We start from the raw sequence: 19,750 nt of genomic DNA on the forward strand, positions 1-19,750 counted from the left end.
AAAATCAATGCAGAAACAACTGTGCACATCCTTTCTGGATTCTTGTATTCACATTCTGCTTTGYTAATCTGTCACATATTTACATATTTCCAGAATATCTGGGTAGAACTGACACGTGGGACAATCTAAATTTGTAGGGGTACATAAACTAAACTGCTCTTGTAGCTTTGGGATTCTTGACTTTAACTATCTACGATACGCCTGATTTCCTCTTTAATCTGCAGTTCAGGATTCCCAGAARCTATGTGTTGGACCATTTCCTGTTATTTACAGGGAAAATGGAGATGGTGATGTGTGGTCAAGTGACTCATGTGCCACAAGGATATCCTGTTTTACATAAATGAAACAGATTTATAATTCTTTTTTTCYTTTCTCTTAGGTTACTTCTGTTTTCAATGAGGTGACATCATCCTTTACTTTGAATCCAAAAGTTCTGCAGCAGTTGGACAGTAAACGGCAGCAAGTCCAAATGACTGTCACAGAAACAAACCAAGAATGGCAAGTGTTGCATCTGCGAGTCCATACCTTTGCTGCATGTGCAGTTGTGAACTTGCAGCAACTTCCAGAAAAACTAAATCCTGTTATAAAACCCTTAATGGAAGCTATCAAAAAAGAAGAGAATACACTCATACAAAACTACGTGGCTTCATGTATAGCAAAGTTACTTCAGCAGTGTACAACAAGGTCTCCTTGTCCCAACTCAAAGATTATAAAAAATCTCTGCAACTCCCTCTGTGTGGATCCACATCTTACGCCACTAGCAGCATGTCCTGCACAGCCTCAGAGTAGCCATGAAAACTCAAAAGGTATGACATCTAAGACTGCCAGGATTCTTAGTATGTCTGTGCTTATTTCTGAACTGTTGAAATGAGTATTTGGGTCTTGTTTTCAGTGATTTTTAAAATGCCAGYGAGTATTTATTTAATAATAATTATTTCATTTAGATATTTTAAAATCTGTGTGTAACTAATGTATATTGTTTTCAGAAAATACATGCGAAAAATACTTTCATTCCAGTTTTCCAGGTATTGACTCTTGATCAGTTATTATCCTTTTCTGATCACATTTTACTTACGGATGTTAAGCTTTTCTTCAAAATTGAGTAAAAATGGGAAATTAAAGTAGCCTGTCAAAAGTGTGTGAGTTGTGTTACATTTCATGGGCTCATAAGATATTATCATAAGATAAAAAGATGAGGACAGTGTTGAAAATGAATAAATAATCCTCTGCATGCCATGGTCATGGATTCTTTAAATGGCTTTTAAATTGAATAAATTTCAATTTCCATTATTGAAAATGTATGGATTATATGAACAACCCAGATTAACCCAATTAAGACTTTAATGCTCTCAAAGAGTCTGACTTGCTTTCAGGTTTGACTGTCATATGATTTACTCTTTCCTAATGTGTCATTCTTTAACTCACTGTAGAATAACATTCATATCTGATTGAAAAAGCAGCTCGTTAGTATAAGTAGAAACATCAGCAAATCCACAGATACTGATGGCATCTGTTATTGTATCATGACAAGTACTGAACTGTTTGGACACAACATAAGTTGGTTTAAACTTTAGAACATAATGTGCTTTTTAGGAAATAAAATTGTGCGAACATTTTRTATTTGATTGAAGTGTTACCTGTGCTTCTTGCTGAATAAGAATTTCTGTCAGTTTGCACACTTAACTTCTCATTCCAAGTCTGTAATGTGCTCCTAGCAGAGTAAGTYTTCTCTGTACTGAAGTGCCATCATCCTCAAGGATGGGAAAAATGATGGGTTTTTTAAAGCACAATCAGCAGATGACTTGTAGGTAGCTCTCACTTCCCCCTGTGTGTTAAACTGTGGTTTAAGTTGTCAGCTGTTCTCCCTTTTCTTTTAGGGCCCAACTCTGAAAAAGATGGGATGCAGCACACAGTTACTAAGCACAGGGGAATAATTACACTGTACAGACATCAGAAAGCTGCTTTTGCCATCACAAGTCGGCGAGGTCCTACTCCGAAAGCCCCAAAAGCCCCTATTGCAGATCTCCCCACAGGCAGCAGTGGAAGCATTCCCACAGAACTTGATGAGGTACGTTTCAAAAGCTTGAATTTGTAACTTCCCATCCATCTCTCCCTTCCATTGCTTTGAATTCGCTGGATTTGATAACCATTTTAGTAGGGATGCCCAAGGTTTTACATCATAAAATAGGAAGTTTTGTGATGAAAGCAGCTTATGTTTGATGATGTTTTAAATGTTTGTCATTAAGAACATTAATAATTCTTGTAATTTTGTATTTAGTGTTGAGTATGACTATCAATGTAATTCATACACATAGATTTCCACAAAACATGGAACGAACACAGCGGATACAAACTGTGTCCTGCCCATGTTAGTGTTGGTCATCTCAACTGCTAGATGCCTCTGAAGCATTAAAACCAGTAATTGAAATATGCAAATRCAAAATAGGATGTGTGTGTGACTTTCATATTTGATGTTCAAAATTTTTCTCTTGCATTAATTTAAAACTTCAGCATGTTTTAATAAGATCCTAGACAGGACTGTGATTCCTAAATGGTGTTGTGGATTTTGTTCTTAATTGTTAGTGCTTTTTGTAAATCCTTGCCATTGAGGGTGGCAGCAAGAGAGGGGGATAAATGACAAATAAAGTATTGTTTCTTAAAAGTTTTCGAGTGTGTTACTGTTCTTGGTGYCACTGTATTGGCAATATCTGAGATTCTGGAGCTGGAACCGTTTGGAAAATGTCTTGTTGAAATGGACCAGTATTAGCAAAGGCCAAATCTTAAATTTATAGACTTTTATTATTGGTCTATAAAAGCTGTTTGGTTTTTCACATGTWTATAGTAATTAACTTGGGAAAAAAGCTTGTTGTAGGTACATATAAACACAATCAGAATTGAATGCCTATGTAATGGGAGGTCACCCTTGACAATAATTGTTATTCTTAAATGTATCTGGCCTCAATAATTTGTTAACTTGTTTTATTCTAGGCTCAGAAACCTTACGTTGTACAGAGAAGAGGAGCTGAATTTGCCTTATCTACTATAGCTAAACATTTTGGTGCTGAAATGGCAACAGGATTGCCACATCTCTGGGATGCTATGGTTGGTTCGTTAAGGAACAACATTCACATAAATAATTTTGGTAATTACACTCCTGATTTATCTGGGAGGGGGTGGTAGGCAGGGGCCAGTCTGTCAGTCTTACACTGAACACCTTTTTTTTTACCAGACCGAAAGTCATTACTGGAAAAAGGAGATGCTCCTGCCCAGGAGCTGGTAAATTCCTTGCAGGTTTTTGAAACAACAGCAGCCTCGATGGATACTCAGCTACATCCTCTGGTAATCAGCTTTTGTATTAAACACTTCAGTCTGTTTATTGCTAGTGGTTTAAGTCTTTATTTTTYTTTTTTAGATATTTTTCTGMTTTTGCTCAAATGGTGTTTTAGTCACTCACTATCCTGTCTRTCTGTTCTCCATCCTAGTCTTGATCAACTGAAGGCATAGCCTTCCGCAGTTAAGCTGTGTAATTTTAAAGCTGTTTAGTCTCCTGTATTCCTTAAGGTGTTMAATTCTGAAAAAAAATTCTATAAAGTCAAAGAGGCTGAAGTAGCTTCATCAAAGCTAGTATTTAGGGACTTTCACAAAAGGAAAAACCTGACTATCAGTTTAAGGTATCCAATACAAAAGCATATTTGACCTGATTAAAAAGAAGACACACATRTGCACCAAAGACAGATATGTATACCTGACTGGGTGATGCAGATTTCTTTCTTGTGTYGTCCTTGTCAAACAGAATTATTGAGATATTAATTATTCCAGGCAGGAATAATTAATCTGCCTAAACACAAAGGGATGAGTCTAGGACAAATTTGCTAGCTGGAAGGAATTTTTTATGTATCTGTATTTAAGCTTATTTTTTTAATTTTTAATTCTGGGTGTTTAGTACTATATTTTCAGTGTGAAACACTTCCTTGCTAACTGAGGGCTTCAATGATTTTGAAGTTTGAGTTTGAATGAAATGCTAATTATTTATTACTCTGAAGTTTATCTGTATTGAGAAGGTTAATACTTGTTCAAAGTTCAATTGCGTGTTTTTTTCTGAAATTATTTTTTAGTTTTAAGCAATTAGATCTTGCAAAGGAGCCCTTTTAAGCATTCATAAATGACTTTAAAAGACTCTGTAGTTTAAAAAAAATACTAATTTGTTTATAATTTATRTTAACCTTTACTCCCCACACCTTTTTCTTTCATTCAGTTAATACAGCATTTGCCTCATCTTTACATGTGCCTTCAGCATCCCAGCACTGCTGTGAGACACATGGCTTCCCGTTGTGTGGGTGTTATGAGCAAAATAGCAACCATGGAAACAATGAATATCTTTCTAGAGAAAGTTCTACCATGGCTGGGAGCTATAGATGACAACACGAAACAGGAAGGTGCAATTGAAGCACTTGCRTGTATCCTTGCTTGAGTATTCAAAAATGCTGAGACTTTTTTGCTATTGCTTCATTTGGGTGAGCAAGAGCTGTTACCTGAACAAAATGGGAGGAGGAATGAAATAAAATACTAAGCTGTTTTTTTGTCCGGTGGAAGGAAACAGAAGAAACTTTCACTTCCATTGCCCTTATTTTATCTGAGTGATGTTTTGGTGGAGGCAATTCAGATTCTCAAACCATGTGCTTCACTAGYTAAATGTMATTGAATAGATCAGATTTCCCTGCYTCTGCATTGCTTTGTTACTAGAAATCTCACTCACCTGAGTGTAACAATTAATGACTCTTACAAGTGTGAAATCTCCTGGGTACATATTTTTCAGACAAACCTGAATTGGTAAAAACTATTTCCTTAATAATCACTCCAGGTGTAATGGAGCAGCTGGATGTTGGTATTGTTCCATATATTGTTCTTCTAGTGGTTCCAGTTCTGGGCAGAATGAGTGATCAGACAAACAGTGTACGTTTTATGGCTACYCAGTGCTTTGCCACACTGATTAGACTGATGCCTCTTGAGGTAAGCTCGARCTATAAGTATATGGAGTGTTTGAACTGTCCTGTATCCACTCTTTCACCAGCTATAAAGTCCAGGCTTCTGGCTTATTAAATGCTGAAYRATGGACTGATTTTATAGATGAGTYCATRGCAGATAATAGATGTGTCCTTTATARGTAAAATGAGAAAAATTGGATCCTGYGTTWGCAATTTTCTGATTTAATGTTAACATAARATCTCCTTTTATAAGAATCTTATTTCGCTGTGTACACAAAACTAAATGGTGGCTTTATTGTTGTATATAATGCTGCTTTTCCTAGTTCAGGCTTAAAAGTTTTAGGAGTTAAATGTGCACTCTCCTTAGGGTAATGCATGTTGCTKTGTATGTTGTCAAGAGAAATGCACAAAAGCAATACTGATTTAAAAGAAAAAACAAAACCAGTAATAGAAATAGTGTGGAGATAAGTAGAGTCACTTATTGCTAGTTTTTAAAATCAAAAAGCACCGGCCTATATATTTAGGTAAAATATTGTGTATTATAATGCAGTAGTGTTTAGTCAGTACAGATCTGATTTAGTCTTTCATTCCTACTATAGCTTGTATACCTCAGACATCTTCTAATGTTGTGATCAAGGACTACAACCCTTCTAAGTAACTTAATGTGACCACCAGATGGTAATAGAAGACAGTTAAGAATTTCCATGGCAATAATGAAGAATAATTGTCAGCCTAATGGGTTTTTTATTATCTCAGTTTTTAATTTAGCATAATAGAGCCTTAAAATCTCATAACTAGCAATCTGCCTTAACAGGAGCATTAACTTTCTGTATGCTTACACTGAGAYGTTGAACACATTGAAAGTGAGCAAAGAAGAAGCTAATTTCTAGCATGTTCATTGCAGTGCCTTTTGCACCAAAACACAGTTCTGTGGAATATATATATATATCTTAGGTTTTGGGGGGTTTTTAATAATGTTTAGTGAGCATCTCTTAAAAATGTACCATACTTGTTTTATTAACTGCATGCATATGCACAATCACCTTATATCTCTTTTCTGTAGTTATGCGTGGAGTGCCTTTATCTTCCTGGTTAAGAGAGTGCCACATCAGATATTGAACTATATTGAATATGCAAGCTTAGAGTGAAGCAGATAAATAATGAGAGGAAATACTAGYATTGCCATGGAACAGTATTTTGAATTTTATTTGATAATAAAATAATAGCATTAAGTGAGTTGGGAGAACATAGCTATGCTCTGTTTCCTGCTGCTACTGTATCTTATTGGCAAGCAAGAATGAGCATATTTGGCCCCCAAATGCCTTCTTTGGGTTTCTGRCCTGGTAAGGGGGGTACCTAGGAAGTAAAGGTCTGCTGCTGAAAACTTGGAGGGGTTCAGTTTTTTCTTTTTCCCAACAGTTTCCAGCTACTTGAATTCATCCTATGGATCTCAGTATCGCTTTAGATCAAATTCTACTAAGTAGGAGAAAAATCCATCAAACTTTCGATGGTAGCTTGTGGTTCAAGAGAAATGGGTCATAGGATTCTCTAGTCAGCCAGATAAACTTTCTGATTAGAGGCAGAATAGTTCAGGCTTTGTAGAATCGGAAGCATGACCAGAATTTTCCATCTTGTGTGATTTATATCAAGGTTTTCAGTGTGTTCTTTTGGGGCAGGATTTGTCTCTTGCACGTTACAATCCTATGTGTGTATTGACCTGCAAGTAATCAAAGAAGCATAGCTAAATATAGTATTTAAATCCTGAGTTTAGATTCATACAACTGAGAAGATTGCTGATCTATACTGTCTGTTTGTTTAAAATGTCTGAGTATGCAGTTTAATTTCTTCCTCTCCTCTGTGTCGCATGTAAGTCCCGTAGCCCTTACATGACTGCTTTAAAAATGTTAYCCTAGGCTGGTATACCCGATCCACCAAACATGTCCGAAGAATTAATCAGAATGAAGGCTAAAGAACGTCACTTTCTGGAACAGTTACTGGATGGAAAAAAACTGGAAAACTATGAAATTCCAGTACCAATCAAAGCAGAGCTCAGAAAATACCAGCAGGTAACAGCTTTGGCTTTTATTTTAAAACTTCCAGTCTGATATGATTTCATGGAATAGTAGGAGTTGTTGGGTACTGGCATTTTTCTTGTGAGGTTTTTGAGTTTTTTGTTCTCAGTTGTGCAGTGTGTTTTGGACTCTGGATAAGGAAGAACAAATGAAGTAATGCACACGTCTTCCACTGATCTAGTGATATTTCCCCCCTCTCTGGATTCTGCCTTTTTTTCTGGGAGTGGCCAATGGGTTCTGCCTTGCTAACAGTGACTGTGGCAGCCCTGCAAAGCCAGGCCTCACTGTTCCATTTGGGTGTTTGTTTTTCCCTTTATTCCCCCCTGCTTTTTGTGAATGGGCTGCAGTGGATGCATTTATGGTGGGAAACCAGCTCATGGTTTGGCAGTGCTGGGTCGTTGAACATACGGATGTTTGAACAGAAGCTGAACTAGCAAAAAGCCAGTTTTTACTTGAGACACTCTCCTTTTCTGATTTCAGGATGGAGTGAACTGGCTTGCATTTCTCAATAAATACAAACTTCACGGAATTCTTTGTGATGACATGGGCTTAGGAAAAACTTTACAATCCATTTGCATTCTTGCAGGTGATCATTGCCTCAGGTAAGCTTAAACAAATAATGCTATGTCTTAGACTTTAATKATAGGTCTTTATCTGTGGTAATGACTCTGGACATAGTCCTGGGCAACTGTGACTGTGGGTGTCTGTGCTTGAACAGGGGGATTGGACCAGTGGCCCCTAATCACCTCAACTCTTCCATGRCAAACAATTTTTAAAAAAAATTATTTTGTACTCTTAAAGGGCTCAGGAATATGCAAGAACAAAGCTGGTGGACAGTGTTCCTCTTCCCTCCTTGGTGGTGTGCCCTCCTACACTCACAGGACACTGGGTTGATGAAGTGGGCAAGTTTTGCTCGAAAGAATATCTTAATCCATTGCACTATACAGGACCTCCTACTGAGAGAGCAAGGTAACCCATCTTGCAGTTATAACCCATCTTGCATGTTTASAGTAAAATACTACACATGGAATTTTACTAGCACTTTACTACTGAAGCATAGTATGTGGGCATGGGATCACTTGTACCTTTAAAGGCTGAAGTAATAGCATATGTAAGGAGCATTTTAATTAAGTCCTCCATTTTTCCCTTAAGATTGCAACACCAGGTGAAAAGACACAACCTCATAGTGGCTTCATAYGACGTTGTAAGAAATGACATTGACTTCTTCAGGTAAGAATTGACTTCTTTTCTGGAGTTTTTAACAGCTTAGAATTTAAAATGCCACTTAAGCCTGTGTTGTTCTTTTCTAGAAATATTAAGTTTAATTACTGCATTCTTGATGAAGGCCATGTAATAAAAAATGGAAAGACAAAGCTGTCAAAAGCAGTGAAACAGCTGACTGCTAATTACAGGATAATTCTTTCTGGGACACCAATCCAGGTAACTGGTWTTCTATTTTGGGTGAACAGTAAAAAACAAGCAAGAAAGGTCTATCTTGCARTCTTTTTCATTGTATCTTTTATCAATCATCTTGTTCCGAGTATAYRTTGTAAAACAACCTTTTACTGCTAAATACTCAAAACAACATCTTTACCCTTTCCTGTTTATACCTGTTTATAGGGGAATGGGTGCAGGTTTTGTGTTACTTATGGGGCTCAAAAGTTGACAGCAAGACTTCCTCTACCACTTCCTCTAAATGTCAGGCAGGGAAGAGACAGTTTCCTTATTYCTCAAATAAAATTAGTAGGAAACTCAGTTGTGAGATCTCCAGATTTTGAGCTTTGTCCTATTGACTTGCCTGTGCAGTATCTGTCTCACCCAGGACTAAGACCTCTGATGTATCCTGGGTTTTGTTAACCAGAGGAACTYGGGGTGTAGCTTAAGGCATTGGACACAGTGGGAAGTCCATTTAAACATTCAATTGTGTAGAGGTACTCCTGTAACTCAGACAGATGAAAGAGTCACCAGGCTCCCACTGCTAGGGAGTGGGTTGTAGTGTGAGGTTTGTAGGGTTTTAAATATGTATGAATTCTTTTTCTGATACCTTGCAACAATATATACTTTTGAAAGTAATTTATCAAATGTTTCTTTTATGTTCAGAATAACGTCTTAGAGTTGTGGTCRTTGTTTGACTTCCTAATGCCAGGATTCTTGGGCACTGAACGCCAATTTGCCGCTCGTTATGGCAAACCAATCCTGGCAAGCAGAGATGCCCGAAGCTCCAGTCGAGAACAAGAGGCTGGTAAGGATAAAATGTTCAGTCTTTGGGGTTTTGTTTTAGCCTTTTAAATGAGAGCTGCTAATAAAAAGTRTGATCAGTTCTAACATTAGAGATTGAAGGGGAGCTGAATGTTTTGGAAAAATGTTTTTCTTTTAAAACACTGCTGCTGTTGCCCTCACTAGGGGTGCTTGCAATGGAAGCACTGCACCGCCAAGTCCTGCCATTCCTGCTAAGAAGAATGAAAGAGGATGTGCTACAAGACCTTCCACCCAAAATTATTCAAGATTACTACTGTATTCTCAGTCCTCTACAGGTATGCTTGAAAAGTAGCTGAAATTTTTGTTTCTTTCAGCACATTCAAGACCACAAAGGCATGAATTCTTGTATTCCTGTGTCWGTCTGATATCAGCTGTGACATTCTCTGGATGTACTAAACTGGGTTTTCTAGTATGTGTTTAAAAAACAAATTCCAGTCCTTTTGTAATAGAGTATTTATGGAGGTTAATTTCAGGCATTGCTCAGGAACAATATCTTAGCATCTGCAGATTGTTTTTGAAATTTACAGGTTGAAAGAAAATAAATGACAAGTGATTTTTTTGTTAATGTTTGTCTCATGTTACACATGAAAAATAGCTTTCTTGGTGTAGGATAATTCAGAATTTTAACTTGAAGCTAAACTCTGTATAGGACTGTCCATCTTTTATCAGGAAAAAATATTCTCATTCTCTTGTCTGGTCTGCAGGTTCAGCTTTATGAAGATTTTGCCAAGTCTCGTGCCAAATGTGATATTGATGAAACAGTTTCTTCAATTTCACTGAATGAAGAAACTGAAAAACCAAAGCTTAAAGCTACAGGTCATGTATTTCAGGTACAGATTCTTTCAGTAATTCTAATTACTTAGTACATTCATTTTTAGTAACTGTATTTATAGGTTTCATAAAAAAWTAAAATGAAAATAGTAAACTCACGCATTTGTGGCCGTCTAAGGAGAATATTTATGCCTGGAATGTGATATATGGCTATTACATTTACATTATGGATTTGTGTTTTAAGGAGCATAACGTCTTGTGTTTTTAATACAAGTGATCTGCTCAACTGGTGTTGAGCTGTATTGTGGATCTTGTGAAAACGTATTACTGAAAGAGCAAAACTGAATGAGGGAAGTAATTCTCATTTTATCAGCTGTTACACTCCAACATTAAGATTCTAAAACATGGACTTTAAGGTTAGATCTGAATTTWTGAAGGTTCATGATCTTACAGAATTGCAGATTAAGTCTTGGGTAATTGGAAGCAATTATTCTCAAAGGCTCTGCACTGTTACCAAACCCATTTCCGCTATTGCAGACTCAGGTTAAAGTGTGGGAAATAGTCATTGCCCTTTTCCTGAAACAGGGACCAAGATCACTGTGAGTGTAACAGTGTTTGGATACAATTTGAAATAACAAGTTTTAAATGTGCAACTTTGAAAATACACCACAAAATCCAGACTGTGGCTGAGTCACCCCTGTACTTACAATCAATTTTTTCTGTGAGTGTGTGTGTTCTTGCTGATTGTTTCTTAAACAATTAAAGGCATTGCAGTACTTACGGAAGCTCTGCAACCATCCAGCATTAGTGCTAACAACCCAACATCCAGAATATAAGAGAATTACAGAGCAACTTGCAGCTCAGAGTTCATCCCTTCGAGACATCCAACATGCACCTAAGCTGTCTGCTTTAAAACAAGTAAGTGGATTTATTTTGTGCCTTGAATTTCCTAAATGTCTCTGCTGATGTTACATTTTAGGATGTCCTATTTAAGTTTTCATCAATATGAAAACCATTCTTCGTAAAAATAAGTAGCAAATGAAAAAGAATGCAAGGGGTGTTTCAGGGATATGCCTCTTTTTCCTTGGTAATTCAAAAGGGTAATTCAAAGCACTGTCTTCGTGATGTTTATATATGTTATTTTTGTTTTCATATGAAAAACCTTACTTCTATTTTGTTGCTGTCCCTCTTGTTGCAGAATTTTTTTTCATATTAATTATGGAGGAGACTGTTTCCTTTATAAAGTTAGATTAGATTACATAGCTTTACTTAAATTCTAAGTAAAGTGAAGAAAATGGCTTTCTGATGACTCTTAAGATTTTTGTAGTTTGACAGTGAAGCCAAACTTTGCCTTCTTGTCATTTAAGTGACTGTCATTTACGTACTTTTTTCTGTAGTTTGTTTCTCTCATTTCTGCTTTTGATAGTCCATGAATGTCAATATTTACATGAGATCTACAGTCATGTTGATAATGCACTTTAATGTTTTACTTAAAGCTGCTGCTAGACTGTGGTTTGGGGAATGGAGGATCTTCAGAAAGTGGTACAGARGCTGTTGTGGCCCAGCACAGAGTGCTTATCTTCTGTCAGCTTAAGAGTATGCTGGATATAGTGGAGCATGACCTTCTCAGACCTCAGYTACCTTCAGTTACTTATTTACGACTGGATGGCAGCATCCCTGCTGGGCAGAGACATTCCATTGTTTCCCGGTATGCATTATCCCCTCATAACCAGTATGAGGCCAACTCTGATGAACTATGTTATTTATATGGTGCAAAGTTGGGGGTTTTGTGTGCCTCAGAGCAGATGAGGTTCATRAATTCTTTATTTAAATGATGCTTACCATACTTAACTTTTTCTTGTGTGCAGGTTTAATAATGACCCATCTATCGATGTTCTTTTGCTCACCACTCATGTTGGTGGAYTGGGACTTAATTTGACTGGGGCTGACACAGTCGTATTTGTGGAACATGACTGGAACCCAATGAGAGACCTGCAAGCCATGGATCGGGCACATCGCATTGGGCAGGTGAAAACCTCTTMATGTCCCATAACTGTGGCTTTTTTCTTGCTAAACCTGCTTGAGAGATACTGTAATGTAGAACAAAGTGACATCTGTGGGTTTCCACCAAGCTTCCATTCATWCTGATTTCTTGCAATTATGCCAGCTGCTGAAGTGTGAACATTCTTATTCTCTCTCCAACTTGCTAAGCCTTTTCTTCTGTACTTYCTGAGCTGCTGGGGAGAGGCCAGGGAAGAATCACCCTTCAGTGGGGGAAGAGATGACTGAGGGCTGAGACAAGGAACTTKAAGGGACAGCCCACAGGGTTGTCCTTGTCTGATGCTTGGACAGGATGAGAGTGACTGCTGTTAGTCTTCCCCTAGAGCTGTTTAGAGCAGTGAATTCTTCTGTAGTACAGAGGCAACAGAACCTGCCTGTGCTGTGAAGTGGCACAGTCTCATGCTTTCTATCTAACATCTGTGAGACTGAGTACAATTACTGAAGGGTAGCTCCAAGCCAAACTTGCTTCCAGACTGTCCATGATAAACACTAAAACTTTGTGCTTTCTGAATACCTGGGATGGTACTTTTTAGCTAAGTGTGCTTTTTTTTCTTTCAGAAACGTGTTGTTAATGTATATCGCCTGATAACCAGRGGAACTCTGGAAGAGAAGATCATGGGTCTTCAAAAGTTCAAAATGAATATTGCAAATACMGTGATCAGCCAAGAAAATGCAAGCCTGCAGAGCATGGGAACAGAGCAGCTTCTTGATCTGTTCACTCTTGATAAGGTAAAGAAACGTTTTTACAAATACCTACCAAAAATAGAGTCAGCTTAGGGAAAAGCTTTGCTTTGAAATGTAAAATTTAATCACACGAATGCTAAAGTTGGACTGATGAATAGTAGACAGCTCTCTGAACAACAGGAGGCAGTGATATTTCCCCAGAAGAATTATCAGACTTGAATTTGTTAGATTCCTGAAAACATTATTCTGTATATTAACAGGAATATTTTTCTTTTGCAAAGGATGGAAAAACTGAAAAAGCAGATACCTCTACCTCTTCGGGGAAAGCATCAATGAAATCAGTACTCGAAAACCTTGGAGAACTATGGGATCAAGAGCAGTATGACACTGAATACAGTCTTGAAAACTTTATGCATTCATTAAAGTAACCATCACACATTTGTAATACAACTGCTGCTAGTTCACATATTTTTCTGCTGATATTCAGCAAACTTCAAAGCATATAGAGTGAACCTTTAGCTTAATGTGTAAATAGACTTACTGAAAGACGAATCTTCAAAAGACTGGCACAAAGTAGTGTCAGCTGTTTCACTGGGAAGTTATTCTGTCTTAAACGTTTGCACTGTATAAAAACTTTAAATGTAAACATTGTGAGGTGGTTTGAATTTTACTTGTTCTGAACAGCTGCAAATTCTTACTTGGTAGAAGAATTAAAACAAAGCAGGTTTTTACATTTGTTAACAAGTGTTACTTGTGTTTGCAATTAAGTCCACCATTATTTCTTTCTGTATCTATAATAGTTTTGTACAGTTGTTTCAGTGAGTACTTCAGGTTGTTCAGTGTACATTTTTCTTTTAAACACAACTTGCTTTTATGGTGTATTAAAGCAATTTTCAACTTAAGCTTTYATTCAGATCATTTCAGGACTGATTATCACCAGAGGCAAAGCCTAGAAGCTTTTAAAGTATTGACTAATGGAATGGCACTAGGTCTGTGCACCCACCTTTGTATATTGACTATAAATACATCACGCTCTTCAGTCTTTTGACACCATCTTGTGAGAACAGCTGACTTGAACTTTTTAATGTAAGGAGCTCTATTAAATACAGGTAATGGCCTATTTCAGGCTATGTTTGCATCCTGTTAGCAGGGGTGTACTTTTTAAATTTATCTATAAGGCTAGAATATAGCCACTTTAAAAGATGCATGTATTCAGTATGTTTCAATCCTATATATTTTTTGTAACTAAAAGAAATTAAATATACAGACAGACATTTTCCAGAAGTAGGTTTTACACTGTCTAGGATTCTAAAATCCTTGCTAAAGTGACTGTGTACTAAACTGATGCATGATTTAAAACTTCTTAAAGGAATAGGGAGGATGTTTTTTCTTTAGGAGAAAATAYACATAGAAATACCTACATTCAGTTTGAGGTAATTGAATAGTTAAAATTGTGTATCAAAGGTAGTAAGAGAYTTTAATAGCAGTGAGTGAGAGTAATATGGCTGTATGTTATGCAGCTTTTTATAAAAGGGAGGCAGTAGTAAAAGTGTGTTTCTAGATGTGCATATGTACCAGTATATGCACTTTTTATAAATATTAAATTATAGATAACTTCCAGCAGTTGTCTGAATACATAGAATATATGTATAAATATAAAACCTAAGGTTTGTAGCTTACTGTGTGCTTAAGCATCAGAGCTTAAAAACCACCAGAGACCTCAACTATTGTAAAATAAGATTGTTTTAAAACTATATAAATCAAGACAGTTCTACAGCATTGGAGACARATTAATGTCACATTTCAGTAGTTATGAACTGCCAGATTGTAACTAAATTAGCATTCCATGAAAATAAAACAAACTGGGAATATGTAAGTTGTATGTTGAGTTTGTCCATGTTTAGTTTTGTTTCTGTAGAGAAGACTCATCTGGCTACATARAAAACCCAATGCTTTGGAAATTACAGCTGGATTATGAGTTTTACATTGGTTCATTTCTACCTTCAGGCTATTTCTGTTGTGCTTTCAGCTGATGATCCAAGCAGGAAAGACAAGATGGGGCTTGGTGCTGTTTGCAGAGAAGTTAACAGTGCTGGAATAAAGCATTCTTGAAGATAACTTTGTGCAGTAATTTGGTGATAATGCCTAGAAAAAACAAGGTGTTTGAATAAAGGAACTTCTTAGTCATAAAAACTGCATATGTTTTTCTTCAAGAGTTTTATTAGGTGCAGTGGTAAGAAACTGTTGGGGTACTGTTGGAAGTGTACGGCATAGGGCTGTTTTAAACCAGTTATTTATCACATTGAGGTTGCTATGCAACCATAATAATTTTAGTGATGGCTCTCAGATATGACATCAGAAAGATTCCTGCACCACAAAACAGGGGAAGGCAGAACTAGAATAATTTCAAGGTTATTATATGTACTGATTTGATCCTAAGTGTTCTGTGAATTAATGCTTTGAAATGTAAACCAACAGGAGCACTGCACCAAGTATATAAAAAATGGGGTTTAATTACCTTAATACTTAACACGGAGCTCTTCTGTGCTTTTCAAACTAGCAGAGCATTTGCTGTGATCTGATYTGTCTGCACAGTGTTCTCAGTGCACAAACTGGATTCACTTACAGCATTTGACCTCTTTAATAGGTGTTCAGCKGGACCAGACCAGGGTCTGGGCTGGAATAGAAAAATTTATTTCTAGGCTGAAATGAATCCAGCCATTTTTTTGCTCTCCAGATCTGCCCCTGGTGCAGATGCTAATGAGGATATAGCCTAAGCCTGGACTGACTGCACGTGGAGTYAGTGGAGGCCCAAAGAAACATGAAGTGAGTAGAACCATGCATAGACTCAGAACACTTTGGGTTGGAAGGGATCTAAAGATCATCCAGCTCCAAGGCTCTTCCATGGGCAGAGACACTTTCCACTACAACAGAATTACTCCCAAGAGCTGGCCTTGAACCATTCCAGGGATGGGGCATCTGTAATTTCTACTGATCTAGTACCTCATACTCAAGGCTTGATGTATTGTATGTAATTTGAACTGATCTCTCATCATTTAACAGCATCAAAAAGCCACTAATAGTCACCAAAGCCAGACCTCCAAATCTGTGTAGTTCCTGATTCAGAGCTTGCTAACCTGTGAAAACGAAGTGCCTCTCACTGATGACCACATTCTGAGCTGGAAGGAAYGACTTTGAAACAGCTGTACACACAATGCTTCTTTTCAACCAGATTTAAGGACTGCTTGAAGTTCTACTTAAAACAAAATGGAGAACTACCTTCAGCAAATATGCACCAGGTCTGCATAAGCACACCTTCTGCTGTGCCTGTTGTACTTAGTTTAACTAAGACAGACTTGACAGATTGAATTCTTTCTCCATGTGTGTTATCTTTGGAAGTCGTATAGGAAGGAAGCTGCTTGCTTTCTGCAAATTTACTTAAGGCTTTTGCAGGTTTTTTTATCCTTTTCCCTAATGCTTTTGGAAGTTTCTTCTCAAGCTYGCTGGAAGCAAAATTACACTGACTGTCTATGGTATATATAGTCAATCATTTAGTTTRCCTCAAATTACTTCAAGTTCAGTCTTTTGATTTAGTTCATGATCTTTACAAATCTTGTATTTTACTTTAAGATTRCCAGATTTAGACAAATGCTTACATTTGCCATTAGTGGTATTCCCAGCTTTCCTACCATCTCATGGTTCTGCAGGTTGTAAGGTGGAGGGCATTTATTTCTAATTAAACCTTAATTCAAGCAGAAGTAGTGTAACTTCTAAGCCATGTTATAAACTGGAAAACTTCAAAGATTAAAACATTCACATACCAAAGCTTTTATTAACTTCCTTGCAAATGATAAATAATATGTTATATCTAGCTTAGTGTGCAGTGTTAAATCAAGCTTTGGTATAAGGCGAACTTTGAAATTTTTAAGGACTACAGCAATAATTGACCTGTGATAATTTGCTTTGTAAATAAAAGTTTGGAACCAGGCAGAGAGATGCTTTAGAGTAAAAATTATTTCACTTTTAATATCTCATTTAAGTGAATTACTTTCAAGGACAGTTCTCTGAATTATAAGYACTTTATTGAGATGATAATTCATCTATATTCTCTCAGTGGCCTATTAAAAGAAACGACCTTTGAATTTGTGTCAAAAACCCTTTCAGCTGGCTCCTTATGTTCTAGTGGCTTCACTAGTTCTCCAGTATTCCCCTCTACAGCAGGCTTGGAGGTGTCTGTTCRGTTACACTGTTTCTAAGGCCAGCTCCCTGTTCAGGGGTCACGATTTAGTTGGTATTGACATCGGAACCAGACTCAGGGATTCTGCCCAAAAAGTGGAAGCTTCCTTTGGTGTGAGATGGACAGCACCACCCTCTCCAGTACAGGAATGCCACTCCCCTCCTGGGAGGACCGTGCAGCAGCAGGGTAGCAGAGCTCTAACTTCACACTGACGTAATTCAGTGATCTTGGGAGTCTCTCAAACAGGAGATGCTCTTCATCTGCTCTGTGTGTGCAAAAATAGGGCTCTGCTGCTGTGAACCMTGAGAAAAGCTTTGTTGGTTGGAGCATTGGTGCTCCTAATGCCAAGTCCTCTCTGTTATGCAGCAGCTATACAAATTTMATTTTCTTCTAACACTGAGGTACTTTTAACATAAAGAGTAGAAGGTCTGTGCTGAACTCCTCTGTATCTATTTTTCTTGGGCAACAGCTAMATAGGCTATGCTTATACTGTGTAAATACTGAAGTAGATATGTKAGAAGACAAGAAAGAAACTCTAAAAGATATCCTTTGCCAAGGTTGTAATTTTTATTAACTTCTTGTAGATACTRGGATCCAAACTTGCAACTTTACATCTCAAATGGTACCCAGCCAGATTTGCATCTGCACAAACTCACACACGTGGGTTTAGGAAATTTGTTAGGTTATCTATCCTTCCTTAAGGCTATCAAACCTTTAAAAAGTCCCATGTTCAAGACTTGTTCTGTTTTCTCAGCTCAGTCATGGATAGCTAACTTGAAAGTTGGGTGTCTGACAATTTACCAAGTGATCAACAAAAAAACTCTTACAGTTTTATACAGAAAATACCTTCAGTATTTTCTTTAATATTCAGACCAGGGTTGGTTTCCTCTAAGTTGTATGAGGAAAATTCCACATACTAAAGAAAAACATTTACTGCTTAATTTCCTTTTTCAGATGAGGGAAGGAAGTCAATCCAGAGAGCAGAAACTTCAAACCCATAAATTCAGCTTCAGGTGTAAAAGCTGCAGGAATGGGGAGAAAGGAAGGATACACTGCCTCCTGCCAAATGGCTGTTCCTGGGCTGCAGCAAATTGAGCTACTCTGCAGTTCCGTCAGAGGCTCAGAAATAGCTGAGCTATTGGAGCATGCTGGCCATGTCTCCAATACACTCCAGTTCCAGGGGCCTTTGCAGGGCTATGCTCTGCTATCCATGCCAAGGCTGTGCCTGCCAGAGATTTCCCATATGTCAGGGTAATTACATTTCACAGTTTATGCAGGCTGGGTGCTTACATACTCCATTGAGAAAATGGGGATACTGTCAGTGTAGCGGCCCAAGCGGATTGTGTGGTTAACTCGTGTGCTTTTTGCTGCTGTTTCTGTGTTAGCTCTTTTCCAGTAAATACTGCACGCTCCAGATACACATTTTTGTATTCTGACCCTGTTCCTTGTGACTCATACTGCACTTTCAGAGATTTAATTATCAATCACAGCCCAGCATCTGAGAAATAAAGCCTTCAAGTAGAAATCTGTAATGGTAAGCCAAGTGAAGAGCTAACGCAGATGTTAAAATCTAACTGCATTTGCAAGAACAGAGCTTGAAAAGTCAGTTGAATTTGTCATGATCTCTGCTGTGCCCCTCTGATGAGCTGGCGAGGGAAGACATTAAGAATACATCAACTCCCAGAAACTGACACATTCCAGTTTCTGCCTTTCTTCTAAATTAGAGCTGCCTCACTTTACAGCAAAATTGGTTTTTGACCCTGCATTACCAAAACAAGTGTGCCTTTAGGAAAAGGTTGCACTGTAGTCTGATCTATTTCTCCACACTGCCCATGCCTCCACACAGTCCAAATTATAAAATACTTCTGGGATACTTGCAACTGTTCATTCTTGGTGCAAGTATCATCACTCACAAACCACAACAATCTTGTCAACAAAACTTTAGGTATTCAAGTGCTATTTCATGTTCATTTGGACACATTTGGATACCTATATAAACACAGACAAAGTTMATTTCTGGGCATTAAGTCAAAATGCGGCCCATGCTCATATTCAAGAGAAAGTGTTTCTAAGAGAAGGCAGAGGAAGGAATCATGCACAATAACAAAACCAGCAGTCAGTGCCAAACCACCAGTGTCTGTCTTTGTTTATGGCTAATTTAAAGCTCACCCATTTAGGCATCATATCAGTTAAATTATCAGTTCATTTGCAAGCTGGAAAGGACAACGTGGCAGAATTCAAAGTTGATACTTSTGCTTTCTTTGCTGCCCTGGTGAGAGCTGCAAGATGTGATCAGCATTTCAGGCTTCTCACGGCCAGCACAGTCAGCAGTAGTTAATTATTGTTTATAAAATGCAGAACTATGTGTTCTCACAGTTACAAGTTGCATCACTCGTTGGCTGTGCCTGTTATTTATCAGCTGAAGAGCAAGGCAGCAAACAAAGCAAGGAAAGTGAAAAAACACCAAAATCCATGACAGTTTACATGGGCTGTGTAGAGGCAGGGAAAKCAAAGGAGGAGGAAGGGACATGGGATGCACTTGCTGTCAGCCTATTTTCCCTGGCTCTGTTTGGTTTATTTCTCCCTGTTTCCCACTGTGCAGTATTTTTGCCTCCAATRTAGATGTGGTCACAGCTGGCAAAGCCACCGCAGTACTGCTGTGGAAGAGATTAGAATGCCTT

At 37.7% G+C, this 19,750-nt stretch overlaps 1 protein-coding gene across 1 annotated transcript in view; it reads left to right on the top strand.

Moving 5' to 3' along the window:
- BTAF1 (B-TFIID TATA-box binding protein associated factor 1) overlaps window positions 1–15,234 on the top strand; it is a 41,432-nt gene extending 26,198 nt beyond the window's left edge. The window contains exons 20-38 of the mRNA XM_057381075.1: window positions 380–806; window positions 1,878–2,068; window positions 2,989–3,142; window positions 3,230–3,339; window positions 4,256–4,457; window positions 4,862–5,010; window positions 6,899–7,051; window positions 7,538–7,659; window positions 7,859–8,026; window positions 8,210–8,287; window positions 8,368–8,497; window positions 9,158–9,299; window positions 9,461–9,591; window positions 10,021–10,146; window positions 10,853–11,005; window positions 11,584–11,795; window positions 11,956–12,115; window positions 12,707–12,877; window positions 13,114–15,234. Of these exons, the coding sequence (XP_057237058.1) occupies window positions 380–806; window positions 1,878–2,068; window positions 2,989–3,142; window positions 3,230–3,339; window positions 4,256–4,457; window positions 4,862–5,010; window positions 6,899–7,051; window positions 7,538–7,659; window positions 7,859–8,026; window positions 8,210–8,287; window positions 8,368–8,497; window positions 9,158–9,299; window positions 9,461–9,591; window positions 10,021–10,146; window positions 10,853–11,005; window positions 11,584–11,795; window positions 11,956–12,115; window positions 12,707–12,877; window positions 13,114–13,260 (3,126 nt within the window). The 3' untranslated portion in view covers window positions 13,261–15,234. The remainder of the gene's footprint in view (window positions 1–379; window positions 807–1,877; window positions 2,069–2,988; window positions 3,143–3,229; window positions 3,340–4,255; window positions 4,458–4,861; window positions 5,011–6,898; window positions 7,052–7,537; window positions 7,660–7,858; window positions 8,027–8,209; window positions 8,288–8,367; window positions 8,498–9,157; window positions 9,300–9,460; window positions 9,592–10,020; window positions 10,147–10,852; window positions 11,006–11,583; window positions 11,796–11,955; window positions 12,116–12,706; window positions 12,878–13,113) is intronic.
- The last annotated feature ends 4,516 nt before the right edge of the window (window positions 15,235–19,750 follow it).

Source organism: Malurus melanocephalus, unplaced genomic scaffold (genome assembly GCF_030028575.1).
Source record: "Malurus melanocephalus ecotype Western Australia unplaced genomic scaffold, MMel_1.1 scaffold_12, whole genome shotgun sequence".
NCBI classification, from domain to species: Eukaryota; Metazoa; Chordata; class Aves; order Passeriformes; family Maluridae; genus Malurus; species Malurus melanocephalus.